This window comes from Coloeus monedula (genome assembly GCF_965178545.1).
Source record: "Coloeus monedula genome assembly, chromosome: 2".
Lineage (NCBI taxonomy): Eukaryota > Metazoa > Chordata > Aves > Passeriformes > Corvidae > Coloeus > Coloeus monedula.
In genome coordinates, this window is record NC_138782.1 from 35,691,395 (window position 1) to 35,711,763 (window position 20,369).

Consider the following 20,369-nt stretch of genomic DNA (forward strand, 5'->3'; position numbering starts at 1 on the left):
TTCAATGCAGCAACCTGGGAAAAGTTTATGAAGCCTGCAATACTTCACATGGACACAAACCTCAAAATTCATATAGAGTTTTGTGAAAAACGAAAGCAGTGAAGTGACAAATAACATCTGGGCTTTACCTGTTCAAAAATCAATATCATAATGTGAACTAGTATTCATTATTAAAATAAACATATAGAAGTCTTAACTGATGCTTCTTTAACCTAGGGTTGCCACCTTTCAGGCTGCACTGTCAATTCAAAATTTTGATTAAAATTGAAAAAATGCTACTTTTCCAATTATATCTTACAAGGAAAGACTGAATTTTTATTGGAAGTGTCACCTATTTTGGGTACCTTTGTAGACCCCCGTCATAGTATCAAAAAGATTCAACTTCATAGTTCAGTGAACACCTCATTTGTATCTCAGCAGAAATTTCTATTTAGCTAATAAATGACACAGCCAAAAGTAACTACCTGGGGAATACACAATGCTAAGAATCCTGACATGGTCCACTTATGATATACAAACAACAGAAGGACAGCAGGAGGGTGGGAAATTAAGTATCACAGTTGCTTATATCAAGTCTGAATAGGATGTAGCAAAATTTCAATGTGCTGCAACACTGGAAGCTACTCTATTAACTTTATTCTTAAGACTGTGAATTGACTGCAAATATGGCAAAGTTGGTGCATGACAATTCTAAAAGCAAGCAGACATTTATTTTAGATACTCATTCCACATGAGAGTTCACTTCTTTATAATTACCACATTTTCTTTTGATAGGTTTAATATTGCTGTTGAAAAAACCTACCACCTTTTACACTGCTTGCACTAAGAATGTTATGTTCACTTCTAACAGAATAGTAGGTTAAAATTCGTAGATTGCATGGATTTTTCCTTCCACACATAAGACAAGGTGGAGTAACCACCACACCAAAGAAGATCGACATGATTTGGAAATCATGATGAAATCATAAATTACCATGATTTGGAATAGAGAATGGGAAATAATCCAAGATAAGGCAAACCCTTTAATAGAAATTACTTTATGATATTTAGTTAGGTAGTACATAGTTTTTCAATTCATTACTTCAATGTTATTATTCTTATCAAAAAAATATACAATTGCCTATTTACAAGCCTACCTTATAAATAAATATTATATCTTCTATGTAGTAAAATGTGTTGCTGACCTTCTGAACTTCTATTACCATGACTTGAGCAAAGAGATCTTGGCTCTGTTTCTGCGCTAAAGCAAATGACTGCTGACACATCTGACTGTTCCAATGCAGCTCTGTTTTACTAGTTTTAAGACGAAAACATATCCAAAGAGTTAAAGGATAACAATTTCTTGTCTTTATGATTTTAAGTGAGAAACCTCCACAAGACTTGCCATGGAAGCCTCTTACTCCAAAGAAAAAGACTGCATCAACTAAAACTCAACACTTTCATAAGAGTTCTTTCTCAAACAATTTTAAAAAATCCACGTTAAAAACATCTAGTATTGTATAAAATTATTTCAAATAATCTCACATACCTGAGGGAGAATTATGAGCCGAAGCCAAGGATTTGGATTTTGAATCTGAAAGTCGAGAAATGCTATTGGCTCGAGTTCTAGCAGAAACTTTAGTGCTATCTCCTCCTGAGAGCAACCTTGAGCCACTTCTGATAATTGCTTCTGGGGTCCGAGATGAGGCAGTGCTTCTGGTTATTGTTGCTTCAGAATCACTACGTGCTGATAAAGAGCCAAGTCGAGTTCTGCGAGGTTGAGCAAGTAAGTCTATTCTGGAAATATTTCTCCTCCCTGACGGAGGTTTTGATGTAGAACTTGTAGTGGACACTTCAGAAGCTACTGAAGCCTTATCAGCATCAGCAAGCTCGCTGTCTGAGACTTCACCAAGGCGTGCTCTGCGCAAGAGAGAAGTCCTTGTGGGACGAGGTCTTGGAAGAGTGGTAGATTTACTAGATTGCCCAAGTCCAACAGGAGAGGATTTTGATTTAGCTGACTTTCCTTCCATCTTGGAATGTAAAAGTTCATCTGCTGAGGCAAAAGGAACTCTTCCATGTGATTTGCCAGAGTAGTTTTCCTGGTCAGATGACAGGATATCAGAAATGGCAGAATGAGGTACACTGGATGTTTGGTCATCATCTGTTAAATCTACTGATGGTTGTCTCATTCTTCCACTGGACTGCACAGTTTTGCGAGCGTCAGCTCTAGACCCACCGTCTGAAGATCGACTCTTCGTTTTCTTTTCCATCTTTTCTCTGGCACTCGTAGAAGATTTTAAAACATCCTTTGAAGGGGAACCAGTGGAACATCTATCTTTATATAAGGTTGTAAAGCTCTTCCGCTTCTGTGTGGATTTTCTTTCAGTGTCACCAGTAACAAGACTGATTGTGCTGGCTGTATCGACATCTGATTCTGGTGATATGGAATTATCTCTGTTATAACTAGGAGTGTCAGGACCTTCATCAGTTTTATTTTCTTCACGCAATTTAGCTTCAAGGAAAGCCATTACAGCTTCTGTGTCTTTCAAAATGAGTGTTGTATCTATACTGGAATCAGTGTCCATCGAATCACTTCTGTCACGTAACCTGTTTGCAGATACTAAAGGGGCAGCAGAACCACTTTGCTTATTAATGTGAGGAATAAGTTCTATAGGTATATTTGTGCTAGGCTTATCTATAGTAAAGCTACCTTGCCTCACTAATGGTTTTGAAGATTCCTTTTTTTCTCCTCCAAGTATTTTAGGACTTTGTCCCCTAATGATTTCCTCATTTTTCCTTCTTTTTCCCTCGGTCTGCACCAACTTAATTTCTGTTTTATCTGTAACATGTCCAGGAGCATTGTCTTGATTATCCAAAGTTTTGGGTGACATAACAATCTCTTCCCTACCTTTCTCAACCTGGATTGCAGCAGATTTTGTAGAGGATAATTTTGAGGGTGTCCAGTGTGCTTGCTCCTTTCTTTCTTGCTGTTGAATTTTTGCTAAAGCTTGTTTCACCACAGAAGTTTCTCTGCCAATTTCAACTCTCTCTTTGCTGGAAGAGCTGGGAAAAGAAAACACTTTGTCTCCAGTAGCTTTAGGTGAAAGACCATTCATTGTTCTGCTTGATTTAGCATCTGAGGCACGAGCTGGAGTTTCTTTCTCCTGAAGTTCAGTGTCTTGCTTTTCACCTATTTCTGACCTCTGATGAGATACAGTTTTTGTTTTTAAGTTTTCATTCACTTTCTCCTCTATGGGAAGCTGTGGAAGTGTCCTCCTCTTTCGCTCACCTTGGCTGGTCATAGAAGCAGCTGAACCAGCACTTCTAACAGAAATACCAGACTCACTGATGTCTGTGTCTAAAAATGAGAGAGAAAGAAATATTTGAGAAGACATTCAACAGCACGGCAAATAGAAAAATTAAATGTTTAAGACTGTGTAAGGCTAATACAACATAAAACAGAAATGAAAAAGTCATCAGTCCATCCTGCTGTTCTATGGCAATATCAATTATACTTAGACAAGTATAGGCTGAAAACATTTAATGAACTCTTTCAGCCAGCTGCATCACATATACAAAGTTTTTACAATCTCACAGTAGGGTAAAATAGGTAAGAAGTCACTGTTACATCGATCAGCACACCATTACAACAAGAAGTGGAAAGTAAGTCTTACATTCCTAAACACATTTACGACCAGATTTCAAAACTACTAAAAAGAGTAAGATGCTCCTTCTTCCTCCCTAGTTGCCTGTTCCACAGCTCGAGGTCTGCCTCATGGACAGACTACAGCCTCTCTGTGCGGGAGCTCGCCACACTCGGGCAAGAATCTGCAGTGCTGGGAGACACTTTTCAGCAATATTGAAAAGCCCCACTCATGAACAAAGAACTTACTATGGCTGAGAAAGCAAAAATAATGTTTTCATCCCAAACAGGACACTGTAGTATAAAAATGTATAGAAAATGTATACAAAGCATCAAAAGAATGCAGTACTACTCCTAAAGCACTTTCATTGAATTCTTACTGCACACAGAAAGCTCCTTAGGCCGAAAAGCATGGCCATCCCATGGACTGTTGCAAGGAATAACTGCTTTAGAAACCAAACTTTATTTTTCCACAGTGATGATGAGTATGCCCTCCTTGCTCATTTAACAAACACAGCAGTTGTTCTGTCAGAAACAAGCCTTTATTACTCAAAGGTGATATAAATTGCTCTATGAATTGCTCTGCCTATGAATATTTGGATAGAAAAATTCTTTTTGCAGTTCATTTGTCAGCTGTCGCAATATAATGTGACACACTTAGTAACACACATCTGTCTATTTCCTTTTTGCCAGGAGAGATCTATAAACAACTGTTCTGCACACCCTGGTGGGATTCTCCTATCACGGCTTGCCACCAACATTGGTTGCTCCAGGAATATAAACTGGAGTATAGGGTTTCTCTCTCTGCAAGAATCTTCCAAGCAATTAATTGAATATCAACAACCATGCTGTATGTACACCTGCTACTTTCTATCCATGCTCTTCAATCTATCGTTTCTCTTTGCAGTGTCACACCTTTGATGAAGACTGCAAAAGGGACTCACAGGTTTTTTTTCTATAATCTATGTTAAGACACTGATCTGAGAAGCAGTTAAGTACCTCTGAAATCTAAGAAAGGTTTTCTAATTCCAGAATTCCAGGATTTTTTTTCCTTGAAAATTATGAACCAAATTGAAGGTTTAATGAAAATCAATATGACTGCCCTCTGTGAAGATTGACTTCTCTCAGACATACCTACCAGGTCAAATATTTTATACATATATAAGCATGTAACTTGCTTCTTGGTGAATTTCAAACAGCCTTTAGTGAAAAAAAAAAAGCCTGGCGTTGTTCAGCATCCTATTTGGCTACATTTTGTTATGTGAAGTTTAAATACTAAGATTTCTAAAGAAGATACAGGCATCTAAGTCAACAAGACATATTTTGTGAGTTGGTTTTTAGATGTATAAACCAAATTTTTTTTTTATTACACCTTTGGTGCTTGAATGCTTTAGTTCCCTTTTAGTATTTTAGAATTCTTGCAGTATGGGTATGCACTACACAGTAGTTGCTTCACTTTATCCCTTATCTTAGTTCCTATAAAAGAAGCCTTTATCTCTCCAAAGAAGATCATAGGTAGTACCTCATCTGAAAGTGACCATTTAAAACAATACAGAAAACAAAAGACCACCAAAGCTCCCAGTTAACCACCCAAAGGATCAGTCTCAATAGCTATGATTTTAAGTGCCTGGTATGTACACACCCAATCCTTTCAAACAGTGAAAAATTTGCTCTTGTTTTCCATTATCCTGTGTATATTGGATAATTTAATTTTTCCCCTTTCCATCTCCTTTGACTTTTAGTATCCTAGACAAAGTTCTATGCTTATGACAGGAGGAAAGGCTACAAAAGAAGCAGCAGTCACTGGTCTGAATTCTTTCATGCATTGATGCAGAAGTTTGCATTATTCAACATCAAAAGCAAAACTTCTTTGTAAAACTTCTCCCAAAGGCATTCACAACCTTTAAAGTGAAATTGGCGGGAAGAAAAAAGCAGAAAAGCAGCAAGGTAACTAAGTAATTTATAGTCAAGAGTGCAGATGATAACGAATAAACCATTTAAAAACCAGAAATGTGAATTATTAAACTATGGAGGAACATAGCCTGAACATCTGGCCCTCACAAGAAAGGGAGATAAAGTTGTTCATTGCTAAGGAGAAGGTTTCAGGGTTTTTCAAGAAATATGAAAGGTTTTCCGTATTTCCAAGATAAGGAAGGGTGCTATGCTTCAGCTGAAGTCTCTCAGGTTGGACTGTTTACTAATCATTACACTGAAGTCCAATTTAGACTAATAAAGATGTAAGGAAAGAAACATACTATGCAGACCAACCCAAACTGCATTTAAGTGAAAGTTTCTCTAATATTAAACTTTTTATGAACTCTCCTGTTTTAGTAACATTCAGTGTAATATTGGCACTCAATTGCCACACTAGACACCACTACTGCTGAGCTTGTTTTGACACTGTTTCTGCTCAATGAAACAGAATTTTATGTGAAAATGAGGCATTAGGAATAAAAAAGCTGACCAAGTACAGTACATAATCATTCTTTTCTCCCTTTCACAGGTTTTTTCAGCATAAATTATGACAACAAGAAAAGTTTTTAATACCATTTTCTAATGGAGCAGGCACTGAGGACTCCAACCTCATGTCATCTTGGTCATGACGTGTGTGATTAGCAGCCAAACTGGCCCACTGCGATACCCAACGTTTACCTCCAGGGTTAGTAGCACCTTCCTAAGAAAGAAAAAAAAAAGCAGAAGAAAAATTATAACTGTTTGATAAAAAGCATGCCATCTTTCCAGGTGTTTCCTGAATAGGTATGTCAGACACTATTTTCCTGGAAGTTGAAAAAAATAGTTTACCTCAATAAATTTTAGAGTCCCCAGCTCTACAATGGCAAACAAACAAACAAAACCTATACAGCTGCAGAATCAGTACCAAAGAAACAACAATTCCTAGTGCAGTCAACTTTCAAACATCAGAACCTATATAAACTTTATCAGAACATGTGCTAGTTCTAAGGTCAGGTTATTTCAGTCCTCAGCTCAGAAGTGCAGGAGAAGAATGTGGGGTGTAGGGGTGTGCTAAAAAATTTAGAATGTCCTTCAGGAAGACAAAAGAGCGACATTTTACCGCTTTAGAAGATCATCTTGTCCAGATGAAATACTGTATTTACTTTGTTACAGAAAGACTACCTTAAGGACTGAAAGAGTAAGATAACTTATGATGGAAAGGAAAGGAAGCTCAGATTATTTGTTTGGCCTAAACAAAAAAAGAAGCAAACATTAGTTTTAAACCATCCTACTGAGTAACAGTGAAGTCAACGTCATCAGTATTTTACAATTTTTTTGCAGCTAAACCAGAAAGGAAATTAATTTAGTTTCCAGATGGCAAGCCTTTTGAAATCTGGAAAATTTTTAAAATGTAAGAAAAGCATAGAATTAAACCATCTTCTTGTGTTACTACAGCATATTTTTTAAAAACCTGATTTCTAAATACAGTGCAATGTTACTGTCATATCAAATATATTACAGTCTCTCTTGCTTACATCTCCGAAAAATGTCCCCAGCTCTGCTGCATCTTCAAATCTTCACACACTATTCAAAATGCTGGGTTTTGCCTAATGCCTTGACCACTCTTGGGTTCTAGTCTTTCACCAGGAAACAACACTATACATTTTTTAAAATTCATTTAGCAGAAATACAATGGTGGACAATGTCACCTATTATATGACAACTTCTTTTAAATTAAAAGTTACTCAGACATTAGAAAAGCTTGAATTTATGATCTAGAACTTTTCCTGATTAATGCAAACAAGTGCACTGTAACAAATCTCTTCCGGAATATCATGAATGGAGTAAATCAGAGATGCAGCAGGTAATTTGTTTGAACTGCTATACAAATTTCAAAATTCAAATATTTTGAATTTATTTTTTAGAATCAAAATGCTATAAAATTCAAGTCTAACAACAGCAAAGGAAGGCAATTCAATGCTTCTGTTACTTACAAGCATTTCTGAAGACAATGCAAGGTGCCAGTAAGAATATTAAAAAAAACACACAGCATTTATGAACTGACAACTACTGAACCCTCATTTTTCTTTCCTATCACTAAACTTTCCTTTCCTGTCTGTACCAGCGAACTTCTGTCTAATAAAACAACTAATTATAGCCAAATCCAAACATGATAGACGTCCCAATCACTTCGCTACAGAAAACTTCAACTAGCTCCTTCTGTACCACCTAACCAATTACAGAGATACAGGTATGTGTCAGAAATCTGAATTCTACTTCACAATGGAGAAACATATTAAGACTTTGCAGATTAACTGCAGCAAAGCAAAATGATAAAATTATTTTTCTCTGAATGTAATTACACTGCCAAAAAATGGTTTCTACATAACAGTGAAAGGAAATGTGTGCTTTGCCAGCTCTGTGTATACAAGCACAAACAACAACAAAAATATGCAGCTTCTTTTCATAGTAGTTTAAGCACACCCAGAAGGTGCAAGGTTTATAAAACATGTATCTAAAAAGTCACATTCAGTTATCCCAATGTTCTTCCTATAATCCATATCAATTTGCATCTTAGAGGCTCTCAAGATGATGCCTTGAGGTAGCCACTTAAAAACGGCGGCTAGACAAAAAAGAGAGAATAAAAGTAGGTATTTATTTGAAGGGCCTTCAAAGGTACACCCTGGGCAGTCTAAAGGCTACAGCCAAGATGGACCCTGGGTCATGGGTTCTTCACACTTTTATAGGTTTGGTCCATTTGTATATTAGGGTTAATTCTCCATTATGACTTCAATTAAATGTAATTATCCAAAGTTTGCCCCTCCTCTCAAGGCTTTAGTTCACACATTTTGGGGCCTGGGACAATCTAGGTGTCCTTGGAGAGCAAACCAAGAAAGGTTTGTTATGTCTAATTAGCATAAGAGAACAGCAGGCCACATGACACTCCAGAGTTACACACTAGGCAGTACAGGATTTGAAAAATATAAGTTAAAACCTAAGGCATCAAAGAAAGCAATTCTTCAAATCTTCTCTTGAATACCAAGAAGAATTTCCTTGTCTTTCAGAAAAGCTGGGTTTACCTATGAGATACCAGCCTTTTACCTTCATGTTAAATCTGCTTTCTCTTATGCTTATCACACATACGAAGTCAATAGGAGTAATAACTCTTTGGAAAATGTACCAATGGATTTCTGTGGGCTTATGATTCAGCCTGAAGATTTAGGGCTTCAGGCCCCACATCTGAAAAAAATCCACAGTGCACACACATTACAGCTGAAAGCATCTCCAGTTCTTGGCATTTCAGAGCAGAATAACAGTTTTTTTAAAATAAATTTCAACAAGGTGAATAAAAGTAATAAAAAAATAAAAATGTCTTTTCAGAAACATAACTCCAGTCAGTTCAAGTTGTAAGAAAAATATTATGTCATCTTTTCATAAATTGCTGTCTTGAAAGCAGTTCTTCCTTCCTCACGCTACCTGCTTCAGAACCATATTCCTCCAGGGTGATGATCTTTTTACAGATTTCCATACATTACTTATTTACAGCCAGTGTCTTCAAGTTATTCCTGGAACAACACTGACACCTATCTTAAACAGTTCTTTTTTTCTTCTGTTATACTTACTCCCTTTATACATGAAAACCCAGCAATTGTACCCATCTCAGCTATTACTTTTGAGAGACAAATTGAACAGCATTGTTAGGTAAATCTCCATTTCCATAACAACCTGAGTAGACTTCTTTGTATCTTCTCTAGACTTGTATCCACCCTTCCTGACCAAGAGTGGTAACAATTCTAGTGCTACTATTACAGGGGAAGCTTCACTGTGGGGACAACACTGCCCTTTTCTGCTGATAATACATCTCCTGGGTATCCAAGGGCCCTATTTGCCTTTTCACAACCCTATGATATTGGTGATACATCAGCCTACATTTCAGTATAGCACCTAAGTTCAAATGAAAAGTAAGTATCAAACTTCAAACTAAATGGATTGTTCTACAGGATAGGAAATTACAGTAATTTGAGAGCACAAACAAAAGGAAAATACAGCCTCTAAATACTCCACTTCTAAGAAGCAATGTAGCAAATATTTACATGAATGAAATTATTAAATATTCAGAATGTCAGTAGTATTATTCATCTGATCTTCAGTGGGAAAGACATAAAGTAGGCATTCAAAACAGCAAAAAGAACATTGTAGTCAATGGCACTGATTAACCCGAAGATGAAGAACCAGGTTTCTGAGCTTTAGTCTTAGAAAATTTTTAAAAAACCCAAACAAACCCCAAACCAACCAAAACCCAGAAGATATCAAACACAGTGTTGATAAACCGTTATTTAAGAATTGTGTTTAGCACAGACAACTGACCACTGAAAATTAAATGGAAACTGGATGGATAAATTATAGCCCAATGTCTCCAGTATTTTTATTAACCAAGCTCATATGGTCAGAACAAGTAATAATAATAACAACAATAATAATATTCTCTTTGTTCTCTATTTACTGATTTTTTGTTCTTAAATCACACTTACCTTGGTTGGGAAGTAGCAGCTTATAATATAGAAAATCAAAGACATTGAAATATTTTAACTAGATGGATTTAGTATTTTCATTGCCTATATGTAATCATTGAGAAGGCAAGAACCAGTGCACTTAGGCTCAATCCAACTCTGTCAAGACACTCACTCTGCGCTTTATTTTATTTCTGACACACACTACTACAAAGTACTTAAAGACTGTTGTATCAAAGAAAAAGCTGAGAATTTCTTTAACAAGAAAAGCATTTCCAAGCATTTCATTCATGCTTCACAAGCCCTGTACTGCTAAGATATTTAAGTTCAGAATAAGCTTTCAACCCCCAAAGTGACTCTAGGTGACCCTGTTCTGCCTTGGCAGTGGCGTTGGACTGGATGGTCTCCAACACAAACTATTCTGTGATTCTGTAAAACTGTTTTTATAAAATCTTTGTAATTTCCCAGGCCATCTTTTCCGTCTTCTTGAACAGAAGTATCTTAGATTTTTCTTCTTTGCTTTTTCTATGCCAATCATGTTCTGAATTCACCTCATTCTGTTAAATCATCTACAGGAATAACTGTGATGGACACCTGGAATAAGGCCCACCCACAATCTGAGTGGATGCAAAACTGGAACTCTGAGCTACCCTGATGTTACCTGACTATTTAGCCAAGATCTTCAATAAGGTTTATAAACTTATGATCTGCAGTTCAGTAATGCAGTAAGTCTTCCAAAACCCGCAAGCAGAAAAGTTTGTATATGAGAAATCAAACACATTTGCCTCTCCCTTTCCTACTGACAAAACAAACTGAGTGCAAGTTTTGGTAATAAGACTTTAAATGTAACAACCTTCTCTCATTAGTTATACTCATGATTGTTTTCCCATTATTTCCCTATAAAACATACCTCAAATTTTCTGAACTAGCTTCTTTGTTACTTCTACATATCTATCAACCAACTTCGACTTTTGACTTTCTCTAGTAAGCTTTCTTCCACCTTCATCTGTCCTCAACTCTTCTCACACTAATCTTTTATCCATGTTGCTTGTCACTTTTGCTCCTTGACTTACCGAATAATTTTCATTTTTTCCCCTATCATCATGCCTTGTAATAATATTTTAGATTATGCTAATAACCTTTTCTCTCCCACTATATAAAGACCTTTTAATGCAGCAAAGCAGTCACAGTAATAAAACAGCATAATTCTTGTAATTTCAACCTAAATCAAAGTGAGTTTTACTTTGTCATTGCCAGAAGGTTCCTTAGACCTGCCGTATGATTGCAGGAGGAATCTCAGTCTTGTAAAAACAAAGCCTTTTATTTGCAAAACTGACACCTGAAAAGACCAATTATGTTCATAAAATAAATCACATATTCTTCTTCTGCTTATGGAATTATAAAAGTGGAAAAAAATCAATATTCTTGAAAACTGATAGGGCATGAAAGAGCTGAGTGCTGCAAAAGGCCTAAAAAAAAAAAAATAGAGAGAGAAATAATGGGGTTATAGATTTATGCAAGGAAGCAAGGTGAAAAATCTTCTGCAGGATATATGTCTATGCTGTGGCAATACTTCACTTGAAGCTGTAACCTTAGAGAAATTAGTCAAAGGTACTAATCTAGATACAGTGACATACTTAGTGTCTCAAAACTTCACAGTAGCTAAAATACAACCATGATAAAACATACCTCTATGAGAAACAGATTTGTAAATACTAAAATCAATGTATTTGCACGGCAGGAACACTAAGCAGTACTTCAGGCTCTTGAAATATTTTTAAAAAATTGCTTATTTATAAACTTTGTTAAATTACAGGATTATGCTTCAGAAACAGTTTACCAAGGGAAGTAGAAGTGTTACGTGCTTCATTACTGTTACCAGTTGATTCTGCTCCATTGTGATCCTGCTCTGTTCCAGACACATTTCAACCTAGTTTATCCATCACAGTGATATCAGAATGTCTCCCAAGATTTCAATATGAAATATGATCAATATCTAGCTTGTGTACGTGTTCTAAGTCATATATAAAGCCAGGCATTTTCCTCTGTTAAATCTTTCACCAACTGATTAAGTCATCCTGCATCTGAATGAACTAATGTAAGTGACTTGTGTGGAGTGGCACCTCACTGGAGAACTTAAAACTGCAAATGTAAAAACCTAAAGTCCTCTGGCTTCAGAGAAAAAATCTGAAAAGTATTATCCACCATTTTTTTTCCCTAGCTGACTTTGCAACATGCATTAAATGCATACATCTTATTTCTGAATTTTAATATAGTTACTTGCTTTGGGCTATAAAACATGATCAGCTTTTCCTCTGCTGAACTTACATGACGTGTATACTGTGCAAAGTTATGTTGTTGCAAGAAAACTTCTGCTACATTTCCAATACACTGGCGTTAGTGCACATAGAAAGGTAGCCAAGTTTTAAAACACCTCTGCAATGTAATGTGCCTGTCTCTGACAGAGAAGCTTTGATAATGCAATAGAGGCCTAGGAGAAATAAAATACTTATATATCTGAGTTAATCTTTTCCAGGCAAGATTTTGTTTCCTGTTTAACACTTACTGGTCAGTTCTTAGTGCTCTTTTTTAGTGGAAGAAAAAAGAAGACCGTCAAAAATTAAATTCTACCTCTGTGTCAAGAAATCCAGTTGTACTCAGTGGTCTTTTTTCTTCCAGCACTACTGTAGCAGAATTTATAGCCCAATCTCTTACTAAATCTTTCTGGTTCTCGTTGATAACAGGCCTATTATAATCCTGGCTGTCATCCACTCCAAATACCTGAAAATGAAACAAACCATTACATTCATTAACCCAATACCATCCTTATGCAATGTTCAATGTTAATGGATGGATGGTGGCATGCTGGATAGTGAGTATAAGTAAGTTTTACTGTATTATGCTTATCTGTCACCTTGGTGCAATATACAAATTAAACAGAAGAAACATCTACAACAATTTAAAAAAAAGTGGAAGTCTACGTCAACATTGTGAAAATTCAAGGCACTGCTAGTTGAAATGGGCAGATATGAAAAAATGACACTTTGATGAAAGGTACAAAAGATAAAAGCAAAATCACTGTAAAACCCATTTTACCAATTAAGGGAAAACCTCAATACCTAGAACCACGAATTTTTCAGATTTTTGCTATTGTCTAATGCGAATAAGAAATACAAATGCTTATTGAATAATTTCTCAAATACAAACAAAATTTCAGTTTTTCAATTGTTAGGGACTTAGCAGATGTCAAAAGTCCACCAGGTCTCATGAACCATGTTGACCCATCTCATCCAAGATGTGACCTGGCATAGTTCTTTTACTGCTTTTTCCTAATGGTGCTTATAATCTCTTCTGCTTACGCCAGAATAATTTTCCTGTGACATTTTAAAAACATTGCTCAGAAAAAAATACTAGGAAAACATTATTACCAAGGCAATTTAGTAATAAGAGCTTTAGTAGGAGAACCACCATTCTGTTTGTCAAATTTCTCATGAGCCACAGAAAACAAGGAATATGAATTGCTTTCAGAATTGATGTATGATCAAAGACATTTTAGAAAATATTTTGTATCTTGGAAACATCCACTTTATAAAATTCGCAAGTTTCTGCCTAAGAAATAAATTCACTACTTTACTACTAGGGACTTAGACCTTAAAAAATTACAGAACAAAATGAACCTCCCACACACATTAAAACTGTTTGCCAAAAAGTAACAGTAAACATCAAAAATTGTTTTCTCATCTTCACAGATGTTATCTTCCCGTAACAAACACTACTAGTGCAGAATAGGAAAAGGTGTACAGAATTCTTTTTTCTCCAAAAGTGTACTGGAATCCAGTTTTTCACAGCAAAGCTAGAGGACTGGTTTACTACAATTCTGAACAAGGTTAGTGTCTTCAAAATGGATTCACCGCTAGATGGCCACAAACCATTATGTTGTAGGCTTCTGAGAAGCAGACAAAGGAAAAAAGAATAGTTAAGCACCCAGTCATTCAACTCCTTATGCTCTTCCAAACGTACACGAAAACCTTGCTACAGAATTACTACATTTAGATCTGAGGAAATTTTATCAAATGCATTGGATTTTTATTTTGCTCTCATGAGAAAAGCCTGCTTTTTTGACATCTTAAAATTCAGGCAGTGCTCCCCAAATTTTCAATTTACACATAAATCATATCTAGAGTCTCTGGATTAGAAGTTGCTTAATAGTATTTACAAAATATTTATTTTCTTTTTTTAGAAATAGAGTGTTATAACTTAAAATTTTGCTTTCATGATATACTTTTGATTTGTATGGTTGTAGCAATTTCTGAAGATAGAAACCAGTTACCACCCACTGACTCCTTTCTTTGAATATATCAGTATTCTGCAGAGACTTTTTTCTTTGTGTACCATAGTTCCATTGGTTACAGAATTTTACATGTTCTTTTAAATGAAAATAAATTCTGGTATTATCATATAAGCCCCGGAAGGAAAGTATGAATTCCACACTTCCATATCTAATCAGGACTAGAGCAGCAAATTGCTGCCTGTAAATTGCTTCCTTTTATCTGACAGCACATTCATTTACCATGTCAAATTTCTTTACTTTTATCAGAAATAACGCCTCTTTCAGTCTTACCTTTTCTAGTACTGAACTCCTGTTTAAGCAAACTTGGTTATTCTTCTTCTATTACTGAAATGACTGCAAAACCAAATTTGAATATTGCCTATTTTTTTTCTGTGAAAGGTAATATGGATATCACCAAAACCCAAGTAATAGCACTCATAATGTTCCTTCTCTCTATACAGTGTGGGTATCAGAGGAGATAAGCAAAATATTTGGGGACAGTACCATTAGAAAGAAAAGTAAAACATCTTCTTCAATAAAAGTATATTTTTGTACTACAATGTCATTCTACATTTGATGTGTGCATGTCCTAAGTTCCACTGCTATACAACTGCAAAGCTCCTCTTCTCATAAGAGGAGATGCACGTAAGTGTGATGTAGCCCAAAGACTAAATTTCAGAATTGTGATATTTAAAAACCGCTTGAAAAGATTGTTACTAACACATAATTAAGAGTTTAAATACTAAAACTACCCACAAGATAAAACAACTCATGTTAAGTATTCGACAAAATTTAGATCATTACTTTCACACCTGTCACACACATGCAGAAAGGCAATAGTATCAGAACTTCAGGATTAACCAATCCACATACTCCATTTACCAGATAAGGAGAATATATCCTCAACAGAAACAGCCATGAAAGTTTTGGCTGGAAATCATCTCTTTACCATTTAGAAAATGCAACTTTTACTTTCTGGGTTGCTACAACATGGTACGTGTGCAAAGGGGGGGGCTGTTGTGACTGCAGCCTGAGTGGATAGAGACTTCTATCTTCCTACAAAGACCAGATTACATTTTTCAAGGCTTCCAATTCTTTAGATGTTCCTGTTCTTTAGATATCTTCATGACTGCAAATTCATTTAAGGGAGGTCTAGGAGATAACTTAAGTCAAACCAAGATAACTTGGAGGAAATGCTGATGAGAAATATTGCTGCACCTCTCACCTATTTAGACAAAAAGACTATAGTTTCTTTCTGTAGAGCTTCTATTTGTCAGGAGCAACTATGAAATGTATTTTGATTAACTATGTTTTGGGGAAGAAAAAGATGAAGCCAGGTTCCACAATCAATAGAGATTTGGACACACTGAGCTGTTTGAAAAATGAGAAGCAAGCCTTTATTTTTGATAAAGGAGGTAAAATATTCTATGTATTAATCAGGACATTTTGAATGGCAAGGGAATGATGACATGCTGTAGAAAGTCAAGACCTGTCTATGAAATGTTCTCAACATAGTTTTGTTTAACCTGCAATCCAGTTGGCCTCTTAAGCAAATGGATTAACAGGTGATACTACAGACATTGTCCAACTGGGGGAGCTCAGCAGGGGCTACCAAGATGGCCAAGACTAGAGCATTTTACCTGTGGGGAGAGTCTGGGGAAGCTGGACTCGATCAGTTTGGAGATGGGAAGACTTTGGGGTTACCTAACAGCAGCCCCTCAAGTACTATGGGGAGCATATCAAGATGACAGCCAGGCTCTTCACAGTGCTCCACTGCAGGGAGACAAGGGACAACTTATATAAATTGAGACAGGATATAGAGAAAAGTTTTTTCACTCTGAGGACAGTCAAGCAAGCTTGCCTAGTCTCTGCCCAGGTAGGGCATGAAGACCCAAATGGATGAAGTCCTGGGCAACCTGGCTGACCTCAAAGCTTCCTTGAGCAGGGGGTTGGACTAGAGGTCTCCTTTCCAAGTCCTTTCCAGCTTATGTGATTCTGTGCTCCATAATAACAGTGATCATATGTAATAATTTAGCATTGCAGGTCTCCTAGTGCAAAGTCTTTAGAAAGCCTCAAGTATCCTAGAGCAGTAGGGAAAAGGTGAGCCCCTGGAACATACTTTCCAATTTCAAAGCAGTGAAGTAAGTCCTCCAAAGATCCCCTATGAATACTCCATTCACCCAGTAAAACAAAGGGACAAACCAGCAGGCGTAAACTATATCAAGTCTCAAAGCACTAACATGTTACTTGATGGAATGCAAACTTGCCCTGAAAAAATACAGAAGGATAAAATATGCAATAACTAATGGCAAAACAATTGTAGCTTTAATGAGGATATTCACAGATTTCACCACTTTATAGCAGCAACAGTTTTTCCAATATTCTGAGAATATAACCCTATCTACATTAACCAGTAATTGTTAAAATTCTTCATCCAACCAAATCCAAGAATTAAAAAAAGTCTATCTAACACAATAAAAGCAAGGTGCAACTCTTGTAAGAGGTACTGGCATATTTTTGGAGACAGCATGAGTTCCAGGACCAAGCCTGAGCACATGCCTTGTTCTCTTTGGCAAGGGCTAATTTTGTAAAAAGCAGAGTACTCTTTTTTGGCAGGTCATATACACTTCCCTGTGACAACAGCTCATGACTCACCTGCTCATCATCATAGCTGCAACACAGCTCTAGCACAAGCTAGCTTTAGTGATCAGGTATTGGTCTTGTTCACTCTCCCTTCTCCTGCCCCAAAGTAGATGAATTAATATTTTTTGTAGCACAGAAGAAAGGTGAACATAATGACTTTAGAATAAACTATCGAGATGATTCTTTAAAACCACAGAAGTCGGTTTTCTTTCTTGATATGTGCAATACTTTCAAGAAATTAAAATAAAAACTCATCAGAAAAAAATAATGGCAACAGAAACCATTAGCTTCTGAATCAAAGAGAAGACAATGGTTTGCTAAACCCACCCCACCCCTACCCACAACCCTCATCTGATGTTCTCCGTATGTGCTTTTCATAAACTTTAAAGTTCTTGACCAAGAAAAAAACTTTTTCCAGTTGTATCTCATTTAGATGCTTTTCAAAGTTCATAATACCTGGACTTTATATGTGCTTTACCTTTAAACTACACTATGGTGTAAGATGATCACACTGCAGTTCTACAATACTGTAACTATTCAGTATTTAATGACCACAGAGCTAGTTCTTCATCCAAATCATTACTGAAGATACTAATATAAATGGAAAAAAAGTGTAATTTGAGACTTTTAATAGATCTGTTCACTCAGTTTTATAGCAGATTATGTATATTAGAATGGGAAGATCTGAGAATCCTATCTAGTTTTAAAATTTTTAGTTTACAAAGTTTCCCCAGTAATCTTATTGCTGAAGTCTTAATGAAAAGGATATGCAGTAATTACCAATAATATAAATAAAATTAACAGAAAACCAACAAATAGGTAGTAAGAATTCTAGTCACAATTCCTATTCATTAATGATGGTATTTGAAAAGTAAAATTCATTAATGATGGTATTTGAAAAGTAAAATTATTTCAATAACTCTTTTTCTATTCTTTCAGCTCCTAACAACAGTCAAGGACATAATCTAGAAACATACTTGAAAAAGATCATGAGTTGAATGCTATTAATTTCAGTGTAGGCAATCTGTATAAAAGGAACAGAACAAAACCCAATGACAAGAAAGACAAAAGGGAATTCCAAGATGAACAGTTAAAAAAAATAAAATCAAAGCAGAGCAAGGGTAAGGGATAAGGGGCTACACTGTACAGTGCATTAAAGAAGGATCATGGCAAAATAAACAAGGAACAAATGATTTCATTTGAAATAAGGTATTTGTCATTGTAAAGTGATGGGAATATAAATTATAATAGCAATTATATTTCATAACCTTTTAGGGCAAAGGAAGATGATGAGTATATTTGATTGTCACAGGAGTCAAAAGTAGATTTCAGAAACTGAGCTATGAACTGGTAAGAGTCAGAGCAGCAAAAAACCAAATTAAATAAAAAAAGGGAAGGAGTATGATTTTGGAAATACAAGCAGGATTTCAGGATTTGAGCACAGTTTGGGTGTACTAAGAAAGAAGAAATTGTAAATAAACCACACTCAGAGGATGATTGATTGATTGATTGATTGATGGCAAGAGAGGATTCCAGAGAGCAAGGAAATGGAAGAAGCTTCAGATCATCTTGGCAATGCTGCATTTAGTGTTCAGACTGAGCTCCTCACAGTTTTTCCACAGAAGGTAGTTCAGGCATTCATAATACACAGTAAATTGGTCATTTAAAGTCAGTTAAGGATCACAGAGAAAAGACAAAAAGCAAACATTTTTTCCCACCTTTCAGACAGCGAGATAAGAGTGCAATGCCTCACTTCACTTTGTGTTTAGCTACTGCATGAACTGTGTTTAACCAAGCTGCTTCTGAGGACTTTCCTTTTAATAGTTTTTGCTTGCTCTTGGCAGTTATCCTGGCCATCCCAGGCAAACAGACTGTGTTCTGTGCAGGGCATATCTCATGAATAGCCATGGAGTTTCACAGAAGCTGTTTACGTCATTTTAACTCTATATTGAAGTTACAGACTCAGATGCAAGATGCTCTGGTATAAGAAAAGCCACATAAGCAAATGAAAAGGATCAACGTGCCAAGTCTAAGAGCTTCCTCTTACCAGACACCAGTTACATATTTACATGCAGACGTATTTTGTCCCTGTTAGCTACTGTGAAGAATTAATTTTCTTTAGGATTCCAAAATAAAAAGGAAACAATAAGTTTAGAGGCTGTAGAACTCTTTTCCTCATAAGAAGAAAAGATTATAAACGTCCTCTGAACTCTTGACAAATTTATAAGCTCAGATGATTGGATAGGCTTCGACTGGTCTACTGCTTTTTCAGCACTGTATTCATAAAGTAGTCATTCTGCAAACAAGACACTCTGTGGGACTCAAGGCGTTGCTCTCAAAGAAACTGCTGAAGCAATGGTAAAAGCAATTAAATCCAGAGAGTGTGAAAAGACAGGAGACCTGAAAGCAATTTTCTGAAAATAGATTTATCTATCTTGGCTCCTTAAAATGTCCTTCATTGAGACATACTGAGATTTTTTTTGTCTCCTAACTTACTCCCTGCCCGTTGATTCTTTTCAGGTAGCTTTTCCACTTAAAATACAGAAAAAATTGCCAACAGGAGTTCCATAACATGTATGTTAACTCCATAACAAGGGGAATTATAACAATAACAATCTGCAAGATAATTGATACATTAAAAAGAGAGAAGACAAGATTTGGTATACAAACTTTATGAACACTTAAAGCAACAACAATAAATCACTCAAAAGTAAACACTCCTTGAAAAACACATTAGCCATTATTATAATGTGGATGAATAGGTACACCCTGTGAGCAAAAAGAATAAGGAGATTCCATTTTATAATAATCATCTTTCAGAATAGATTCCCATTCATACCCATACTCAAAAAAAGTCAAACCAAACTGAAATAAGTATCATGATGAGCAGGAAGACCTAGAAAATAAAATTGGAAAGTGCACTGTCTACAGCACACACCAATAGTTTTTCCTCTGTAATTACTATTCCAAAGTTTTAAAGATGAAAGAAGAATCTCTCTCACGATTGCATCAACAGAATAAGATTTTATGTAAATTCATTGCACAGTAGACACTCAAATAAAATCCAAGGGGATAGTCTGCACATTAAAACCAAGATCTTTACTATTAGGGCCTGTCTATCTACATACAAAGACTTTAAGACATCGAGAATAAGGAGTTTGCATTGAAAACAAAATCATTACACGGTCACAGTAAGTCTTTTGAAGATGGCAGAAGGACGGATTGAGGTTTGATTTTGATACATTTTTTCAAGTCTTCTGTTTGGGAATCAATATGAATCAGTTGAATTTGTGATCTAAATTTACTTTGC

General features: G+C 35.9%; 1 protein-coding gene across 3 annotated transcripts in view; it reads right to left on the reverse strand.

Moving 5' to 3' along the window:
- CEP170 (centrosomal protein 170) overlaps nucleotides 1-20,369 on the reverse strand; it is a 95,953-nt gene that overhangs the window by 22,115 nt on the left and 53,469 nt on the right. For 2 of the 3 annotated variants that reach the window (XM_082277302.1, XM_082277301.1), the window contains exons 6-7: nucleotides 6,170-6,296; nucleotides 1,529-3,337 (exon numbers count right to left, since the gene is read on the reverse strand). In XM_082277302.1, the coding sequence (XP_082133428.1) occupies nucleotides 1,529-3,337; nucleotides 6,170-6,296 (1,936 nt within the window). Of the gene's footprint in view, nucleotides 1-1,528; nucleotides 3,338-6,169; nucleotides 6,297-12,717; nucleotides 12,868-20,369 lie in introns of all 3 variants that reach the window. The other variant, XM_082277303.1, reaches the window with a different exon arrangement.